Below are 20,322 nucleotides of genomic sequence, written 5' to 3' on the forward strand. Positions count from 1 at the left end.
CGGGCCCCATCAGGTTCTGAGGAGCCCTGCTCTGAGCACCCCGCTCTCCGGGGCCCCATCAGGTTCTGGGGAGCCTGCTCTGAGCACCCCACTCTCCGGGGCCCCACCAGGTTCTGGGGAGCCTGCTCTGAGCACCCCACTCTCCGGGGCCCCACCAGGTTCTGGGGAGCACTGCTCTGAGCACCCCACTCTCCGGGGCCCCACCAGGTTCTGGGGAGCCTGCTCTGAGCACCCCACTCTCCGGGGCCCCACCAGGTTCTGGGGGAGCCCAGCTCTGAGCACCCCGCTCGCCGGGGCCCCACCAGGTTCTGGGGAGCCTGCTCTGAGCACCCCGCTCTCCGGGGCCCCATCAGGTTCTGGGGAGCCCTGCTCTGAGCACCCGCTCTCCGGGGCCCCACCAGGTTCTGGGGAGCCCTGCTCTGAGCACCCTGCTCGCCGGGGCCCCACCAGGTTCTGGGGAGCCTGCTCTGAGCACCCCGCTCTCCGGGGCCCCACCAGGTTCTGGGGAGCCTGCTCTGAGCACCCCGCTCTCCGGGGCCCCATCAGGTTCTGGGGAGCCTGCTCTGAGCACCCCGCTCTCCGGGGCCCCATCAGGTTCTGGGGAGCCTGCTCTGAGCACCCCGCTCTCCGGGGCCCATCAGGTTCTGGGGAGCCTGCTCTGAGCACCCCACTCTCCGGGGCCCCACCAGGTTCTGGGGAGCACTGCTCTGAGCACCCCACTCTCCGGGACCCCACCAGGTTCTGGGGAGCCTGCTCTGAGCACCCCACTCTCCGGGGCCCCACCAGGTTCTGGGGAGCCTGCTCTTGAGCACCCCGCTCTCCGGGGCCCCATCAGGTTCTGGGGAGCCCTGCTCTGAGCACCCGCTCTCCGGGGCCCCATCAGGTTCTGGGGAGCCCTGCTCTGAGCACCCCGCTCTCCGGGGCCCCATCAGGTTCTGGGGAGCCTGCTCTGAGCACCCCGCTCTCCGGGGCCCATCAGGTTCTGGGGAGCCTGCTCTGAGCACCCCACTCTCCGGGGCCCCACCAGGTTCTGGGGAGCACTGCTCTGAGCACCCCACTCTCCGGGACCCCACCAGGTTCTGGGGAGCCTGCTCTGAGCACCCCACTCTCCGGGGCCCCACCAGGTTCTGGGGAGCCTGCTCTGAGCACCCCGCTCTCCGGGGCCCCACCAGGTTCTGGGGAGCCTGCTCTGAGCACCCCGCTCTCCGGGGCCCCACCAGGTTCTGGGGAGCCTGCTCTGAGCACCCCACTCTCCGGGGCCCCACCAGGTTCTGGGGAGCACTGCTCTGAGCACCCCACTCTCCGGGACCCCACCAGGTTCTGGGGAGCCTGCTCTGAGCACCCCACTCTCCGGGGCCCCACCAGGTTCTGGGGAGCCTGCTCTGAGCACCCCGCTCTCCGGGGCCCCATCAGGTTCTGGGGAGCCCTGCTCTGAGCACCCGCTCTCCGGGGCCCCATCAGGTTCTGGGGAGCCCTGCTCTGAGCACCCCGCTCTCCGGGGCCCCATCAGGTTCTGGGGAGCCTGCTCTGAGCACCCCGCTCTCCGGGGCCCATCAGGTTCTGGGGAGCCTGCTCTGAGCACCCCACTCTCCGGGGCCCCACCAGGTTCTGGGGAGCACTGCTCTGAGCACCCCACTCTCCGGGACCCCACCAGGTTCTGGGGAGCCTGCTCTGAGCACCCCACTCTCCGGGGCCCCACCAGGTTCTGGGGAGCCTGCTCTGAGCACCCCGCTCTCCGGGGCCCCACCAGGTTCTGGGGAGCCTGCTCTGAGCACCCCGCTCTCCGGGGCCCCACCAGGTTCTGGGGAGCCTGCTCTGAGCACCCCGCTCTCCGGGGCCGCGGGCACTGAGGTCCCTGACAAGTAATTCTCACGACTTCCTCGTTCCCCGTGACGGAGGCGCCAGGTGCTGCCGCTGTGGGGGTCGGGCAGACCCAGCCGGGCCCCTTCCTCGGACACGACAGGGTCACGGGCACACCCTACGCTTTGCGTCTGGCCACAGCTTCAGGTCCGAGCCTGCGGCTCTCAGCACTGGCCGGGGTGGGGCCTCCCTGGGCCGAGACTGTCCGTCTGGTCTCCTTCCTCCTCTCCCAGATGGTGACCGGGACACAGCCTGCAGCCGGGCCAGGGCTCAGGGCCTGTAATCACACACACACACACGCCCAGACGTGCACACACGCACACACACACATGCACGCATGCACACACACACACACACGCATGTGTATATGTTCTTCACATTTTTGATTCTGGGGTCACACCCGGCTGCTCAGGCCCACTCCTGGCGGGCTGGGGGGCTCGGTGCTGGGGACTGGACTTGGGCCGGCTGCGTGCGAGGCAAACGCCCTCCCTTCTGCCCCTCTCTGGCCCAGGACGGGGGGCACAGGAAGGTGCCCCTGCCCTGCTGGGGCCGTACCGGGCCCCGGGCCCCCACTGACAGAAATCAGGCTGCAGACTCGGTTTCGACCACCTTTACCGCTCACATAAATACCTGCCCGCACCCGCCCGTCCCCGGTGCCCAGGCAAGTGTGTGTTGGGGACGGGGCTGGGACCAGGGGGCTCTGGGAGGGAAAGTCCCTGGTCACTGCGACTGACGCGCCGTCTTCAGTGGCCCGGTCAGCCACGGGTGTCCAGGCCAGCAGCGGGACGGTCTGCAGTGCGGCCACGGGCATCCAGGCCAGCAGCGGGGTGGTCTGCAGCGCGCCAGCCGGCACGGGCGGCTCTAGTGCACAGGCGCGTACAGCCGGTTCCTGACGAAGACCACGGCGGGCAGGCTCTGCCGCAGGCCCGGGCAGTGCTGGACGTGGCAGAACCAGCGTGACACGTTGAGGTACTTCTCCTTCTCCTGGACCGTCAGCTCCACCTGCAGAGGCGCGTCAGGGCGGCTGTGCTGGGCCCAGCCCGGTGGGACCCCGGGCTGACCCCCACCAGAGCGTCTCCTGTGCTGGGGTTTCCGGGCTCCCCCTGACTGCGGGGCCCCGACCCTGGCTCAGAGGGGCCCTGCGCGGCCCCGGGTAGGCGTCTGCCCCACCCCCACTGCCATCCCCCCCGCCAGCTGGCATTTCGGGGGCTGTGACCCGAGGGCAGGAGCGCCCGCGCCCGGTACCCACAATGAAGCGGTGCAGCCCGTAGTACAGCAGGGCGTCGGCCAGCGTGAGGCGGTGTCCCGTGACGTAGGCCTTATCCTCCAGGTAGGCGTTCAGGTCCTGGGACACGCGGGGGTCACTGACCACGGCGGGGCCGCCCCGCCCAGGCCCGGCACGCATGCCCCTCGCTGTGCTCCGAGGTGGAGGAGGAGGGTCCCGATCCCGGAGGCACCAGGGTCGGGCCAGACCCCAGGAGCCCCCGGCACTGGCCTCCACGAGCCCTGGCAGGGCAAGGCCGCGCCAGTCACCTCCAAGTTGGCTTCTCAGAGCACTGTGTGCGGGCGCCTCCCCCCGGCAGCCTGCCCGTTCACACAGGGCGCGGAGAGGCTGAACACAGCTCGACCGGGGGTGTGGCGACCCTGCCGGGCCAGAACCATCGGCCCTTCACTTGCTTCTGGGCCATGCGGGGCGATACGCCCAGGGCTCCCTCCTGGCGGGGCTCAGGGGACCACACGGGGAGCCGGGGTGGGCCCGACCGCATGCCAGGCCAGCGCCCACCCGCCCACCCGCCGTGCCTTCGCTCTGGCCCTGCAAGCGTCGGCCTCTCAGCTGGGAACTGCGGCCTGTGCAGGGAAACGGGACGTGAACCGAGCTCAGACCTGGCACGAGCCCCGGGACCGAGCAAAGACAGAGGCCGTGGCAAGGAAACGCGCAGGGACGGAGGAAGCTGGTGACGGCCGAGAGGCCGGGGCCGGCTCTGCGGGGACGGGCGGGGGTCTCCGGGAGGGCTGGCCTGGCTGGTGACGGGGCCGCTGGGACGCTCCTAGAGACACTCACTCTCTAAGCGCCTATCAGGTTGGTGGTTTTGGGGGCGGGGGTCACACTTCAGTGCTCAGGGGTCTCTCCCGGAGGGGCCCGGGGACCGTCTGGGCTGCCGGGGGCGGAAGCCGGCTCACCCGTGCCCGAGGCACACGCCCACCGGCTGTGCTGCCGCCCGGCCCCTCCACCTGTCGGCTTTTCTGAGAGTCTGGGTCCCAGGGGTGCTTGGGGGTCACTCCTGGCGGTGCTCGGGGGACTGTGTGGGACTCCAGGGACCCAACCTGGGTGGGGCATGCGGAAGGCAAGCGCCCGTCTGCTCTCCAGCCCCTCGACTGTCAGCTTTCGTTCAGGAAAGATCTGCCCCGCCCCCAGCCGCGGGGCCTGCCCGGCTCTGTCTGACGTCAGGGGTCCTGTGGTCTGAGCTGTCCCCGGCGGCCTCTGGGGAGGGTCACGCCGGGCGTGGAGCCGCCCGGGGCTGTGGGGACAGAGCGTGGCCGTACCTTCAGCAGCGCCCGCACGTCCTCCCTGCTGGCGTGGTCCCGGAGGCGCGTGACTCTGCACTCCATCCACTGCTGCACCAGCGCCTGCTCCTCGGCGGTGCTCCCCAGCAGGTGCTCCTGGTTGGCCTGCCGCACCAGGTGCGCCGCGATGGTGCTCAGGCCCTCCAGGCTGGGGCCGTCCAGGGTCTGCAGCACGGGCCCCTGGGGCGACACGGGCCGCACCCGGGAGTGAGAGGCGGCGTCGGCGGGCAGTAACCCAACAGCGGTGGACGCTGACCGCTGTGACCGGCCCCTGGGGGCCAAGGACGGCCTCACACTGGCCGGTCGGGCTCCTTCCCTGGGCCTCACCGGCCGGGACGGGCTGGTTCCCCCCTAAGGAACCTCCCAAGGCCGCTGGGGCTGGGCACTGGCCAGCGAGAGGAGACCCGAGGGACCGCCGGCTCCTGGGAGGGCTGAGCCCCAGCGCTCCACGGCCCCTGGCACCCTCTCCCCTGTGGACACGGCCCGGGCCGGGGGCAGTGGCCGTCCTGGTCCTGCCCTGCCCGCCTCTGGCTCCCTAGAGGGCTTCCTGGGGCCCCGAGGGGAGTGGGAAACCCGCTGAATCGGGCAGTGCCTGTTCCCTCAGTGCTGGGGTCTGGGGTCTGGGGGTGGGGGGGTCCCTGCATCACTGCCCAGGTGGGGGGAGGGGAGGGTGGTGACGGCTCTGAACAAACGGCTCAGGTTGCCCTTAGGGGGCAGCTGCCTCCTCCCTGCACCCGGGTCCCTCCTCCCCGCACCCGGGTCCCTCCTCCCTACACCCGGATCCCTCCTCCCCGCACCCGGGCCGGGTCCCTCCTCCCCGCACCCCGGGTCCCTCCTCCCCGCACCCGGGTCCCTCCTCCCCACACCCGGATCCCTCCTCCCCGCACCCGGGTCCCTCCTCCCCGCACCCGGGTCCCTCCTCCCTACACCCGGATCCCTCCTCCCCGCACCCGGGTCCCTCCTCCCTTCACCCCGGGTCCCTCCTCCCCGCACCCGGGTCCCTCCTCCCCGCACCCGGGTCCCTCCTCCCTACACCCGGATCCCTCCTCCCCGCACCCGGGCCGGGTCCCTCCTCCCCGCACCCCGGGTCCCTCCTCCCCGCACCCGGGTCCCTCCTCCCCACACCCGGATCCCTCCTCCCCGCACCCGGGTCCCTCCTCCCCGCACCCGGGTCCCTCCTCCCTACACCCGGATCCCTCCTCCCTGCACCCCGGGTCCCTCCTCCCGGCCCCCCCGTCCCCCTCCCGGCCCGGCGCTCACCCGGCGCCCCGCCCCCGCCGCCGCGCGCCCGCGCAGCCCCAGCCACCGCTCCAGCAGCGCCAGCTCCGCCGCCATCTTCCTGCCGCGCGCCGAGAGGCGGGGCCAGGCGCGGGGCCGCCCTATTGGCCGAGACGAAGCCCCGCCCCCGAAGGCGTCCCCCTCCATTGGCCGGGCGGCGGGGGCGGGGCCAGGCGCCGGCTGTTGCGGGGAGACGGACGCTCCTGAGCGCCAATGGGAGCGTCGCACCTGCTCGGCGCGGGGCGCAGGTGTGCGGGGGCAGCCGGGGATGCTCGGTCAGCGGCGGTCGCCCCGGACCTCTCGTCCCGGGCCTCGGAAGGGTCGCGGGGCCTGGGCCCGCCCTAGCCCCACCCCCGGCCCCCGGTGCATGCCTCTTGGCCCTGCAGCCGGCCCCCGGCACCCTGAGAGGGTCGCCCCGGGCGCGCTGGGCAGGTCCTGCCCGGTACCTGTAGCCGAGGGCAGCGCTCGTCAGTGTCCAGGGGTCCTTGCCGGCAAACCAGATCGGTAAACTAGGGATAACATTGATATGATTCGGGGCACGAACGTGCATCTAACACCCTCTAAACAGGTATATTCTTAGATGTAAGGTGTGAGGTATATTCTTAGGTATAAGAAACACACACACAACATATACACACACACACACACACACACACATATATATGTGGAAACAGGCAGCATATGGGGTCTTGAGGGCTTCCAAAAGTTTTCTTTCTTTTTTTTTTTTTGCTTTTTGGGTCACACCTGGCGATGCACAGGGGTTACTCCTGGCTCTGCACTCAGGAATTACCCCTGGCCATGCTCAGGGGACCATATGGGAAGCTGGGATTCGAACCCGGGTCGGCCGCGTGCAAGGCAAACGCCCTATCCGCTGTGCTATCGCTCCAGCCCCAAAAGTTTTCTGAAAATAAAAAATTTTACAAATTCCAAAATGAATAAATAAAAATGTGTATCACTTGGAGAGAATAGGAAAAGTGCACTGAGGAAGCTGGTTTCTAAGTCAGAAATCTGCAAGTCAGTGAGGACGCTCTCCCCTGTCCTGTCCCAGACACTGGGCTGGCGGCAAAGGGAAGTCGGAGGAGAGGGAGGGGGGCCAGACCCACAAGAGCAAAGCCGGAAGGAGAGTGCAGAGTAAGCGGTTTGTGACTCAGTATCTTTTTCCTTCATATACAGAGATGAATAACTATTTCACCCCTAAAAGTGCCAGTCCTCTAAGAGAAGTCACGCCTCTATTTTCAGCATCTAGGTATACTTTTTTTTTTCTTTTTCTTTTTGAGTCACACCCGATGATGCTCCGGGGTTACTCCTGGCTCTGCACTCAGGAATTACTCCTGGCAGTGCTCGGGGCACCATATGGGATGCTGGGAATTGAACCCAGGTTGGCCGTGTGCAAGGCAAACGCCCTCCCCGCTGTGCTATCACTCCAGACCCCCAGTATCTAGGTATACTTTTATTTTTGTGAAATAAAAATACTTTAAAATTATTTTCTATGCTAATTCCAGTTGGTGGTATAGTTAAAGTGAAGCTTGGCCTGGGGCCGGAGCAATAGCACAGCGGGTAGGGTGTTCGCCTTTCACGCAGCCGACCCGGGTTCGATCCCTGGCATCCCATATGGTCCACCAAGCACCGCCAGGGGTAATTCCTGAGTGCAAAGCCAGGAGTAACCCCTGAGCATCGCTGGGTGTGACCCAAAAAGAAAAAAAAAAAAAGTGAAGCTTGGCCTAATGACGAACCAAGGCCTTCATTTTTTTTTTTTTTTTTTTGCTTTTTGGGTCACACCTGGCGATGCACAGGGGTTACTCCTGGCTCTGCACTCAGGAATTACTCCTGGCGGTGCTCAGGGGACCATATGGGATGCTGGGAATTGAACCCGGGTCGGCCGCGTGCAAGGCAAACGCCTTACCCGCTGTGCTATTGCTCCAGCCCCCGAAGGCCTTCATTTTAATAGGAAACTGAGAGGCGCTTTGGGGTCAGAAGATCATGTTTTAGTGTAAACACTTGTTTTGAGTTGATGCAGATAGATCCTCAGGTCAAGTTGCTTCACTATAGTTGTGAGTTGACTCTTCGGTTCAAGTTTGGAGGTTTATTTCTCCCTACCTTTCCTTTTCTTCCCTGGCATTTCAGTTGTGAGTGTGTGTGAGTGTGGAGGGGGTGCGTGGAACAGGGCAGAGCTTTGGGTGGAAAGGCCCAGGGCTGGCTGTTCTCCGCGTGGTCGGTGCCAGTCTCGTGCCAACCGTGAGTCACATAGGGCCTTCCCCCAAGCACAGCACGAAGGGCAGATGCTCTCTGCTTCCGTTGCTCCTGACGTGGGGCCTGTAAATATTTTGAAACCTTGGCCTTCAAGCTAGTGCGTGTTTTTTTTTTTAATTTAATTTTTTTATTGAATCACCATGTGGAAAGTTACAAAAGTTTCAGGTTTAAGTCTCAGTTATACAATGCTCAAACACCCAGCTAGTGCATGTTTTTGTATGATGCAGTCATGTTGTCATTTTGTAATGTGGCTGCACACTGGTGCAGTTTTGTGCCACTGGCTGAAGGCTGCTGTGCTGCAGGCTCGTTGCTTTGGGGGAGTGGAGGAAAGATCGGGGCCACCGCCCCTCTGTGCCTAGACCCCCAGAGGTGGGAAAGAGGGTCCAGGGTGCGCTGGGAAGACACAGGTTGTTCCGGAGAACCCGCCTGTTGGACGTCACTCGGCTGGTGCGTCTTGACTCGATGGCAGTTTCCCGCCTCCTTTGGCTCAGGGCCGGCAACTTGCTCGGCCCCTCCGCTGTGCTCCGGTGCGGCAAGGCCCTTGCTCTGAGCGTCCCCTAGGTCACAGGGTCATTCAGAGCCCAGACCAGGGCGTGCCTGGGCAGGCTTGTGGCAGGAGCTCCAGCCGCTGTGAGCCACCTCAGACCCTCCCCCACACCATCGTGTCAGGGCTTAGATGCTGAGGCAGTGCCTAGTCGCCCTTGAACCTGGGCAGGGCGTGGGGGCCTGTGGAAGGGGCCCCGGGGACCCCAGCAATCTTGGGAAGGCTGGACAGACTCCCGAGGGCAGGCTCTGGCCTGGTCGGCGGCCATCGAGCGCCGGTGTCAGTGACAGGACAGTGGCGGCTTCTGCTCACAGCAACGAGACCCAGAGCCCTGGGGCCTGGCCCACACGCCGCAGATCCCGCCTGGCACAGCCCCGAGCCGCCTGCCTGCACGCCCAGGCTGATGGCGGAGCCTGGTGGCTTGAGTGTGCTGTGGGTGTGGGGGGGGTTAGGTCAGGGGGTAAACCGAGTCACGACTGCTTAGACAAAGGGCCCAGAGGTTTACTCTCTCCCACATGCAAACCATGAGGGACCACGGAAGCCGAGTCTCACGGAAGCCTCCGGCCGGGGTGATGGGCACGGACAAACTGCCCGACCGCCCCCGTCACGCGACACCACCAGCAAAGCTCGGCTGTCTCCCGGAAACTCTAGCCGGGAAACCGAGAAGCAGCGTTCGGAGAGGCCGGAGCAAGCTCGCCGCCCTCCCGGCGGCTTTCCCGGGGAGGAAAGGGCGACTGTTGTCCTGAAGGAGCTGAGACAAGGAAACTGCTGGCCTGGACCCAGCCCAGCAACCCGAGGCTGCCTTGCTCCGCTCAGAGCCAGAGACAGGGAGGGAGACGCCAGGCCACGTGGGCGCCACCCTGCCCCGGCGGCTGTCCTCTGTGAGCCCCCGGGGGGCACGCGGGCCGGGTGTCAGCACCCGTGAAGAACCGGGCGGCCCTGCAGAGAGCAGCGTGACGACGGTGAGACGCGCCCAATCCGGTGATGGATTCCCGCTGACCGGAAGCGGGGCAGGGGCGGGGCGGGCACTGCGGGCTCAGAGGCCCAGCAGGGAAGCACCGGTGCCCTGCTCGGGTCAGCCAGCCCCGTGTAACCGGCCGGGGGTGTTTCCCGAGCTGCTGAGACTGGCGCTGCCCCCTCGGCGCCACTGGCCACGACAGACACGGGTCCCCTCTGGAGACCACAGCGGGGCACGGCCAGGCCCCATGGAGGGACCTCAAGGCGCCGGGTTCTTCCCCAGGAGCAGAGAGCACTGTGTGGTGAGCTGGGACTCGAGATAGTGCAGGACCGTCTCTCCCTCAGCCCCTCCCTCGCACAGCCCAGACTCTCTCCCTCCCCCAGCTCAGCGGCCCCGGGCCGTGGGCCGCGCCAACCCCTGCAATGTGCCGGGCCCCGGGAGACCCCAACGACGGACGGGCGCTGTTCTGCAGGGTCACAGCAGGCAGGAAGCGATTCTCTGACCACCGCGACAGACCCAGACGCGATCACCGGGCAAAAACCTGGGAAGGTGGTTTTCAAAATGGGCGCTCAGGGGACCAGGAGCAGCGCCAAAGCCGGCTGAAACCGGCCGCGGCTGCCTGCAAGTCCGCCCGCTGGACTGTCTCTCTGGCCAGGGGAGCCTGGGAGGATTTGTATATTTGGGGGTCCCACCCCGCGGTGCTCAGGGCCCACTCCTGGCTCTGTGCTAGTTGTTCCTGGAGTCTCGGGGCCCTCTGGGGTGCCGGCTGTGGAGCCAGCGTTGGCTGCACAGGCAGGCGCCCCCCTACCTGCTGTCCTGCCGCTCCGGGCCCCCTACCCGCTGTCCTGCCGCCCCGGGCCCTCCTACCCGCTGTCCTGCCGCCCCGGGCCCTGGCTCACGCCTTTCTGACTGCAGGTGGGAAAGTGACCCCTGGACTCTCCCACCTCTCCGTGTGGCCCCGAGTGCTGCGTCCTGCCAGCTCCTGGGCTGGCCAGAAAGTCCCGCCTGAGGGAAGGGGCCTCCTTGGCGGGAGCCCCCCAGCAGGTCGGATGTAGGATAACATGGGGTTTGTCCTTTTAGCCCTGCCTCAGGGAACATAGTTTACCTTAAAGCAATGTCCTTTCTGTATGGATACAGGAAGACAATATTGTGCTTGTAACTTGGGAGTTGATTGACTCCAATAATATTTACTCCTGGGCATCTGCTTTCTTAACTCAGTTGCCCTCAGTTCCTAGCACCCCAAAAGCAGGGTCCCGACGAGGGACAGGACGGATCCAGGGCAAGCGGTGAGTTATGTGCTACCCTGGCATCGAGATAGGCCAGGCCAAAGTGCCACAATACTCAACTATAAGTTGAGGGCATGATCATGGACAATGCTGTCATGATCCAAAGGTAACGACGAGACTAGGACCCTGCTGGGGTTAGGAAGACTAGCCTGGCCTGGGGACTGTATAGTGAGATGTCCTCAGGAAGAGCCAAACTTTATATCTCTTACTGTGCTCATACAGAATGACATTGCTAGAAATATTAGAAGTAGATTTACTGTAACTATTTAAGCAGATTACTAGCTCACACCCTGACACACCCTTGTTTGGAATCACTCCCTTGAGTGGATCTCCTTAGATGAGATTTCCTTAGATGAAATTTTGTTAATCTCCTCAAGAAATGGTCTTACCCTTCTTTGTTGATTTGTTGATGTTAAACCCACCTTTGTGCCACCGCCCTATGTAATTTGCTGTATAAACTGAGACTGTGGGGCAAAGGGGGGGCCAGACTCAGGAGAAGCAGAGAGAGAGAAGAAATAAACTGATCGAGCAACCAGCTTGGCCTTCTTCCTTCCGTCGCCTTCCCTCGACCGACAGCCACACAGCGGTTCCAGAGCACCTGACGCGGAAGGTGAGACAGAGCCCCCGGAGAGCCCGAGAGTACACGCGCCCGCTGGCGCGCTTTAGTTTTTTACAGTCGGAGGGTCCTCGGAGCCTCCTGGCTTGGCCCTGCAGGACGGGCGAGAGAGGGGAGCGGGCCGGCTGGCCTGTCCATGGGAGGGAGAAGAGGGCCCAGGGCCTGCTGGGTCCCCCGGTGCCCTGCTCCCCGCGGCCCTGGCCAGGCCCCTCCGTGCCAGCCTCTCGGGCTGTGCTTCGGGACCTGGGCAGCTGGCGGCGCTGTGGGACCGTGAACCGCAGCTCGGGCCCTGGGCCGCGGGGCAGCGGGGGACGTGGCTGCCCGCCCTGTCTCCTCGCCGCAGCCCTGCCCGCACAGTTTATCAAATTGAGCTCCGCTGCTTGGATTTAATTTTGATGGAGAATTACCTGTAGGCAAGAGGGCGATCAAGCCGAGCCTGTGCGGGAGGGCCGGGAGAGTGAGCCGGGTCTCGAGAGCCACTCGGCTCTGATCAGCCGCGCCGGGTCCTTCTCAGGTGTCCTTCGGCCAGGCCGGCCGGGCGAGTGGCCTCCCCTGCCCTCCCCGGCTGCCCAGTGGGTCGGGACTGCCGGCCCAACTCGGTGACGAGTGCTCGTGCGCGGGGGACCAAAGAGCTTGGGGCGTCTGCAGGGCGGAGCCGTGTGGAGGGGCCACGGAGCCGGTCCTGCAGCGTCTGCCCCGCGCCCCCCCCCCCCCGTCCCCCCAGCCCATCACCTCGGAGCAATTGCCCGGGGGCCTGGGTGAGGCCCGTTGCACCCCAGACCTCCGAGTTCAGCCAGGAGGCGTCCGAGGCGGGACGCCAGCAGCCAGGCTCAGAGGTGACTCGGCCCGAGCGAGCGACAGTGGGACACTGAGGGCCAGTGGGTCAGCGCCGGACCCCCGGGGGCTGGAGACCGCCCCGCCCGCTCAGGGGTCCTGCTGGAGCGCGCTCAGCAGCCACGGCCGAGGTGCTGGCACAGGAGCTTTGTGTCTCCTCGAACTTTCCGTCTTTGGTCTGGCCGCTTCTCTCTGAGGCACCACGGGGGTCTGCAGATGCTGTCGCCCAGAGGGGCTCCCCGAGCGCCGAGGGTCTCCGCCCAGGCTCTGAGGGCTGCTCACTGGAGGGGGAGGGACACACAGCCGGGCGCCCGGGGAGCCTGGCGACGTCTCCCAGAGCTGGGAGCTGGGGTTCAGGCCGGGGTCACGCCAGGCCTGCCCACTGGGGGCCCAGGTGCTGGACTCAGTCCCCCCTGGCACTGGCGACTTGCCCCAGGGATGGGATCAACCCCAGGCATCAGCTCTGGACGGAGTCGGGCGCTGTGGGGCCTCTGCTCTCCACACCGTCCCCCTGGGCCCTGCTGGCCCCGTCCCCTGCCCGTCAGGTGGCCACTGGCCACTCCGCCGCGGGGCTCACTGCAGAGGGACCAGACGAGGTGTGACCCACGGATGAGGGCCCTTCCCAAGCGGCTCAGCTTCTCTTTTAATTTAATTTCACTGTTATGAAGCAGTTCCCAGTATGTGACTATTTACTCCTCGCACACCCATCCCCCCACAGGACACCTTCCCACCACCATATTCCTGGTGTTTCTGTCCCGAACCCCAACCCCTGCCCCAAGGCAGAACGGAAATGATTTATTTTGTACTGCTTGTCGTGAATAAACGGCTGGAAATGCTCCAAAACGGTGTCCTTGGAGGAGAGCGTGTGAAGACGGTTGTGTTTCACCCAGGGCCATCACCCTGCTGCAAGAGGTCACTGACCTGCTGTTAGAGGTTGGGCCTGCGTGCTTGTATGTATATGCGTGTATATCTGTGTGAATACGGTTCCCTCCAGGGCCGTTGCCTCCCCTGGAGCCCCATCAGCTGTGACGTGTGTGGGTGGCGCGAGTTACGAGACTCAGGAGCAGGTTTCCTGGGGCTGAGGCTCCGCCCAGCGCGTGGAGAGCGGCCGTGAGCGTGGCGGAGGCTGAGTTCGGGAGGTTTTTGGCCGGGGGTGCTGGGTCCCTTGGGACCGGGAGGGGCCTCACTGCCCCCCTCCAGGTGCCCGAGAGAAACAGCCTGGCACGGGGTCGGGCGCCATGGCGTGTGGAAACGGCATAACTTTCATTGCCGCTTACATCCTGCTGTTTTCCTTCTGGCGACGTCCAATTGTGCTCAGGACTCAGGGGGTCACTCCTGGCCATGCTCAGGGCACCATGAGGTGCTGGACGTCTAGCTCGGGCCTCCTGAATGCAGAGCTCCAACCACTGAGCTCTCTTTCTGGCCCCAATGTTATTTAATTTTTTGTTTGTTTTTTTGTGCTATGCCCAGAAGTGCTCAGGGCTCACTCCTGGCAGGGCTCAGAGGACCATCTATGGTGTCAGCAGTGGATTCCCGGCCGGCCCCGTGCAAGGCAACCACTCTACCCCTGCACTACCTCTCTGGCCCAATGCTGGTGAATTTTTTTTTGTTTTGTTTTACATTTTTGATTGAAGTTATGCTGGTTTTTAACACTGTCCGTTTTAGGGTTACAGTTTCGCATCTCTTGAAAGTCAAGTGTCCCCCTCACCCTAGCACCGAGCCCTGGATGCTCACCCAGCTGGACCCCAATCCTCCACCCCGCAGCCTCATTTCTGTGTCAAGGCCGAAGGTCTGTCCTCGCTGGACACTGTCCCCTTGCTTCGTCTCTCTGCTGTCCCAGGAGGGAAACCGTCTGGAATCTTTCCCCTTCCAACCCGTTTCACTTCCTGTCCGTGCTGAGGCGGGATTTCCCCCGACACCCGCGCGGGCTTCTGTTGTGCCTCGAGACCACAGCTCCGGGGCCAGCGCAGAGCGGCTCAGCAGATGGCTGGGAAGTCCACTGGCACCGGCGGGCGCCCTCGGCAGGGAGGTGTCCGAGCTCCTCTCCAGCTCGGGGGCCGAGACAGACGAGCTCCTCAGTCCCGCTTTTGGAGGGAGCCGCCTTGCACCAGACGCCGGACGCTTCCTGTCCGGTGTTTCCCTCCGCATCAAGCATACCCGGAGGGTTTTATTTTTACTTATTTATTTTACTTTTTATTGCATTTTAGGTCACACTGGACAATGCACAGGGGTTACTGCTGGCTCCGCACTCAGGAATTACTCCTGGTGGTGCTCGGGGGACCCCATGGGATGCTGGGACCCGGGTCGGCCTCGTGCAAGGCAAACGTCCTCCCCGCTGTGCTATGGCTCCAGCCCCGCTGGAGGGTTTTTGGAGACGCGCTCTGTTCCCCCACAGCAGGACAGGCTGTCCCGAGCCTCAGGCGAGCTCGTCTCGGGGGCCACGAGCGGAGTCGCCGTACCCAGCCACCTCTGCACGGAAGGACCGACTCTCCCAGACGTCGGCACTGCCCCTTCTCTGTTTGGCTCCTGAGTCTCCGAGTGTTGGCCACCTGGTGGCGGTCAGGGCGGCCCAGCTCTCTGCTGGGGCCGGTGTGGCCCCTGGAGAGAACCCGGGGACGCCCTTTCCTCTCTCTTCTGCCTCTCAACCCGGAACCCGCGGCTTTTGGGCCGAGTGCAATCTGGTCACACAAGCCTACCTTTAAACTGTGTATCTTATCGTGAGCTGGTTTGGGGGCCACCCCTGGCGGTGCTCACGGCTCACTCCCGCCCTGCTCTCAGGACCGCTCCTCCCTCGGGGGGCCAGAGATTGAGCCCTGCTCGGCTGTGAGCCTGGCAATCACCCCGTGACAATGTACCGGGGTTCCGGATAGGGAAAGGGACAGCCCTCGAGATGCAGAAGCAAGGGATTTTAATGCCAGCTCCAGCCAGGGTCCAAGTCCACACCGACACACACGTCAAGACAAGGGCCCCGACTGAGTTTAGTTAACATTTTATAGCACGTGGTCACGTAAGCGTCTCATCCTCCTTTGCGCTTTTAACAAAGGACTGCAGGAGCGGAGCTGCGCACTGGGGACTTTCCAGGTAGGGTCTGGCTGCTGGTGACACATTGTTTCATTTCGGGGAACAGAAACTGTTTCAGCTCCAGGAACCGAACCCTGAGGGCTAGCGGATTCTTCTCCTTCCTGCGCCGTCTTGGTGTTGCCATGGCTCATTGTGTGCCTCGTCTCTTCAATCCTACCTGCTCTATTTTTTTTTAAGTTAAACATATTTAAAAATTTTGAGATAAAACTAATGGTTTCCACCACAGTCCCACGATTATAATTTCATTCCCGCAGTGCTCTCGGACCCCTGGACCACGGATGCTGGCTGGAGTCGGGCCACCAGCCGGGACCCCCCACCCGGCCGCGTCCCAGCTCCCCGTCCCCTGGGCGCCTCGAGGCGTGCAGCGCGAGCGATGGGTCGGGATCCTTCGGAAATCGCGCAGCGCGGTGGCCGAGTGACAGGCCCGACGTCTGGGCGACGACACGCAGTCTGCAAATGGAAAAAGTTAAATATAAATCTCGGCGGAAGTTCCAGTAATTTTTAATAATTTGTTCTTTCACCGCACGCATGTGTGAGTGATACATTTGTCCTAGAGCGACACGAATTCATTTCTCCACATCTGTGATATCTGCGGTAAGCTAAATTAAAAATGCATTTGTACTTGTACAGTTAAATGATCATATTTAATGAAATGTCAGAGATGAATCTTAGCAAATAGTCAGGGAATTAGTGGAGAGGCAGCGGCCCTGAGCCACTTGCGGGCGGCGGGCGGGAGGCAGAGCGGGCGAGTGCTCCTGCTGGGAGGACGGAGAGGAAGGAGACAGGGTGACGCTGGGGGTGGGCGCTGCCCCCTCCCGCCCCCGGCCTGCCCGGGCTCCGGGTTCTGGCAGAGCGGCCGTGCGTCTCCGGGGCCCCGGGCGCGGCCGGGAGAGTCCCCACAGCAGGGCCTGCACAGGTGCTTCTGGCTGGGGTTGCCACCGGGACGCAGCGGGCCAAGCCCCCGGAAGGAGTGGGAGCAGAGGAGGAGAGATATCGGCAAGCCGGGGCAGGGGGGCTGTGCTGGAGGGAAGAGACTGGACGTGTCGCCAAGCAGCCCCCCACCGCCTCGAGGGACAGCGGGCAGGCGGGCTAGAGCTGGGCACGAGCCAGTGGACTCGGCTCAGTGTCTTACCTACAGAGGTGGGGCTGCTCGCGCCGGCCCCTGGGCCTTAGCACGGGTCTTAGACGGGAGAAGAAGAGCCGGGAAGACAGTGCCGAGGGGAACACTCCAGCACATGCATGGCCCGGGGTGACCCTCAGCACTGCAGAGGGTCCCCCCAAGCCCACTGGGAGTGACCCTGAGCACAGAGCCGGGAGTGACCCTGAGCACAGAGCCTGGAGTGACCCTGAGCACGGAGCCGGGGGTGAGCCCTGAGCACAGAGCCGGGATGAGCCCTGAGCACAGAGCCGGGGGTGAGCCCTGAGCACAGAGCCGGGAGTGACCCTGAGCACAGAGCAGGGAGTGACCCTGAGCACAGAGCAGGGAGTGAGCCCTGAGCACAGAGCTGGGAGTCACCCTGAGCACAGAGCTGGGGGTGACCCTGAGCACAGAGCTGGGAGTGAGCCCTGAGCACAGAGCCGGGAGTCACCCTGAGCACAGAGCCAGGAGTGACCCTGAGCACAGAGCTGGGAGTGACCCCGAGCACAGAGCCGGGAGTCACCCTGAGCACAGAGCCGGGAGTCACCCTGAGCACAGAGCCGGGAGTGACCCCGAGCACAGAGTGCTGGGTTCTGGTGCTCGCACACGGGCTGTGAGCTCCTACTCTGGGCCCTGGAGTCAGAGCTGAGGCTGCGCAGCGTTGCTCGGCCTGTGGGTGGTGCAGGGTAGGGACTGGCCCCTCAGGCCGGTGCTGGGACAGAGCAGAGGGACCCTCGGCCCCTCGGTGAACACCCCCCTCCTTCCTGTCACTTCTCCCCCCTCTAAAAATCACTTATTTATTGTTTAGGGTTCGGGTCAGTCCTGGGGGAGCTGTGGGCTCTCCTGGCTGTGCTCAGGCGTCACTCCTGGCAGTCGCGGGGCCCCGGGGTGCTGGGGGTCCGTGTGCAGGGCAGGGCCCCCCTGCCCTGTCCCTCCGGCCTTTCCCTTCCCTGCCGAGCGCAGGACGCAGGTGGGTTTGGAAACGCGGATCGCGGGGCCGGAGAGGCCTACAGTGGGGAGGGCCTGGTCCGGACACGCCGGCCCGGGCTTGGCCCCGGCAGGGCAGACGCCCCCAGAGGGACGCTGCTGGCTGACAGGCCCCGAGGGAACGCGGGACGTGACGCGTGAAGCCTCAGCCCTTCGCCCACGCGAGACTCAGCTGTGCCCCGGCCGTGAGCAGACACGGGACACGGGAGCAGCGGCTCGAACACAGAACCCGCATGAAGCCCGGGTGCTCCCGCGCTCCGAGCTGAGGGAACTAGGTTCTTTGGCCTTTACCGCGTGGCAGTAAACGGCGCGTAAATAAATAAAGCAACGACGGCCCAGGCTTCTGCGGCCCGCCGGGTCCCGAGGCGTTTGCTGCTGCTGCTCAGCCTGTGGGATGTCGGGCTGGTGGCATCTGGAGGCCAGGCGCCGGGCGGGGGGTGGCCAGTGGCAGGACCAGGGTCCAGGGCTGAGAGCCGGGCCCGGCGGGCCTCCGGTCTCTCTGTGCATGCGTGTTCGTGTGCTCGTGGGCGCTGTGACACGACCATCAACATCCCTCCCTCCCTGCCAAGAGCAAGGGGCCCGCGCAGGACAGAGGGTTCAGGTGGCCTGGGCCAGGGCGAGAGGCCGGGTGACGGCTGGGTCCATCGCTGCGTCTGACCCCTCGCGTGTCACCCGTCTCCGCACCCCGGGCTTCCCGGCCGTGAGTGGGCGCAGACGTTTGGGTCCCCTGCGGGCCCTTTGTCAGCAGGCCCAGGTCCCGTGCTGGTCAGGGTCTTAGGTCCTCACTGTCACTCCCTCCACGCGCCCCTCCCCCCTCCCTTGTGCTCTGCAAATTCTTTCAAATGTGTAGATTTTTTTGTTTGTATTTTGGCCATGCTCAGAGCTTACTCCTGATTCTGTGCTCGGGCATCACTCCTGGAAGTGCTTGAGGGGTCGTAGAGGGTGCCCGGGTCAAACCTGGGCTACCCGTGTGCAAGGCACGTGCCCGGTCCCTAAATGTATAGTCCTAATGACCAATTTCTCCACCAATGCAAATAGCCATAAAGTGTCCACTTAGTAAGTTTTCACGTACGTCCTTAAGTGCTGAAACTCTGGCATCCCACTGAAGACTAAATTCACGCTCTGTCATTTGTTGGAAGAGGATTTGCAAGCAATTAGAGAAAAGCTCTTTTACAGAAGATGCTGATCTGAATTTTCCATAATTGCATGGCCATTTAAAACCTTTTGCTAGAGAGACCACAGTGTAACAGTGGTGAGAGGGAAAGAGAGAGGGAGAGAGGGGGCAATAGAAAGAGAGAGGGAGAGAAAAAAGAGAAAGGGAGAGAGATAAAGAGAGAGGGAGAGAGGGGGAGAGAACAAGGAAGAGGGGGAGAGAGGAGAGAGAAAGAAAAAGAGAGATAGAGAAAGAGAAAGAGAGGGAGAACGAGGGAGAGAGGGAGAGAGAGGAAGAGAGAGGGAGAGAGAGGAAGAAAGAGAGGGGGAGAGAGAATGAAAGAGGGGGAGAGAGAGGGAGAGAGAGAGGAAGAGAGGGAGACAGTGGGAGAGAGAGGGAGAGAGAGGGAGAGAGAGGGAGAGAGAGGAAGAGAGAGGAAGAAAGAGAGGGGGAGAGAGAATGAAAGAGGGGGAGAGAGGGAGGGAGAGAGAGAGAAAGAGAGGGGGAGAGAGGGGGAGAGAGGGGGAGAGAGAGAGGGAGAGAGAGAGAAAGAGAGGGGGAGAGAGAGGAAGAGAGGGAGAGAGAGAGGGAGGGAGAGAGAGGGAGAGAGGGAGAGGGAGGGAGAGAGAGGAAGAGAGGGAGAGAGAGGAGAGAGAGGGAGAGAGAGAGGGAGAGAGAGGAGAGAGAGGGAGAGAGAGGGAGGGAGAGGGAGAGAGAGGGAGAGAGAGAGGAAGAGAGGGAGAAAGAGAGGGAGGGAGGGAGAGAGAGGGAGGGAGAGGGAGAGAGAGGGAGAGAGAGAGGGAGGGAGGGGGAGAGAGGGAGAGGGAGAGAAAGGGAGAGAGGGAGAGAGAGAGGGAGAGAGGGAGAGAGAGGAGAGAGGGAGAGAGAGAGGGAGAGAGGGAGAGGGAGAGAGAGGGAGGGAGAGAGAGGGAGGGAGAGGGAGAGAGAGGGAGAGAGAGAGGAAGAGAGGGAGAAAGAGGGAGGGAGGGAGAGAGAGGGAGGGAGAGGGAGAGAGAGGGAGAGAGAGAGGGAGGGAGGGAGAGAGAGGGAGAGGGAGAGAAAGGGAGAGAGGGAGAGAGAGGGAGAGAGAGAGGGAGAGAGGGAGAGGGAGAGAGGGAGAGGGAGAGAGAGGGAGAGAGAGGGAGGGAGAGGGAGAGAGAGGGAGAGAGAGAGGGAGGGAGGGAGAGAGAGGGAGAGAGAGAGACTGCTTCCATTTCCGGCAGCTGACATCAGGGGCTCAGGCCCGTGATTCGGAGGAAGACGGTATAAATTTCTGGGCAAAGGCCTGTCCTCACCTGCCTGAGCTGCTAGATGCCTCCGGGGGTTGGACGGAAGAAAGAAAATGACTTCGCTGCAATTCTTACTCTCGTTAGGTGGCAGCTGTGATGGAGGTGCACCCTTGGGTGTTTGTTGGCCGTGAGGACCGGGGGAGCTGGGCACGGCCGGGATGAAAGCCTGAGGAGCAGAGTCTGCGGCCACAGAGAGCCTGGGGCGGCCAGGAGGGGGGGGCAGCCGGCAGGTGGCAGGAGGGAGGGTGGGCGCTGGCCACAGGCACCTGGGAACAGTCTCTGCCCTCTGGCCCACTGCCGGGAGACACCTCGGACTCACCCCCGGGCTTCCCTTTGTCCTGGGGGAGCGCAGGTGGGGCCTGGCTGCCCTGGGCAAGGTTGTGTGTGCGCGTGCTCACACAGTACATTCCTCTGCACACTCGTAGGTGACACAGGCTGGCTGAACTTTTTAAAAATGCTTTTGATAAATTGCTAAATTCATGT

The 20,322-nt window shown here is 63.7% G+C and overlaps 1 protein-coding gene across 2 annotated transcripts; it reads right to left on the bottom strand.

The window, feature by feature from the left end:
* Positions 1-2,455: 2,455 nt before the first annotated feature.
* On the bottom strand, positions 2,456-5,798 carry EEF1E1 (eukaryotic translation elongation factor 1 epsilon 1). 2 transcript variants are annotated; one of them, XM_055127203.1, is made up of 4 exons: positions 5,686-5,798; positions 4,405-4,605; positions 3,110-3,205; positions 2,456-2,862 (listed from the first exon to the last, which is right to left on the bottom strand). In XM_055127203.1, exons 1-4 carry the CDS (start codon positions 5,758-5,760, stop codon positions 2,722-2,724), a joined length of 513 nt encoding a protein of 170 aa, XP_054983178.1. In that variant the 5' UTR covers positions 5,761-5,798; the 3' UTR covers positions 2,456-2,721. The 2 variants fall into 2 exon arrangements, with proteins under 2 accessions (XP_054983178.1, XP_054983179.1); XM_055127204.1 differs by lacking the exon at positions 3,110-3,205.
* Between the last annotated feature and the right edge of the window lie 14,524 nt (positions 5,799-20,322).

This window comes from Sorex araneus, chromosome 2 (genome assembly GCF_027595985.1).
Source record: "Sorex araneus isolate mSorAra2 chromosome 2, mSorAra2.pri, whole genome shotgun sequence".
NCBI lineage: Eukaryota > Metazoa > Chordata > Mammalia > Eulipotyphla > Soricidae > Sorex > Sorex araneus.

What these genes read in the sequence shown, in the direction of transcription:
- EEF1E1 (XM_055127203.1), bottom strand. Translation starts at nt 5,760, where the DNA reads ATGGCGGCGGAGCTGGCGCTGCTGGAGCGGTGGCTGGGGCTGCGCGGG. An exon ending in CGGCGGGGGCGGGGCGCCGG is followed by an intron (nt 4,606 to 5,685) that starts GTGAGCGCCGGG and finishes GTGTCGCCCCAG; the next exon opens with GGGCCCGTGCTGCAGACCCT. An exon ending in ACGGGCTGCACCGCTTCATT is followed by an intron (nt 2,863 to 3,109) that starts GTGGGTACCGGG and finishes GCGCCTCTGCAG; the next exon opens with GTGGAGCTGACGGTCCAGGA.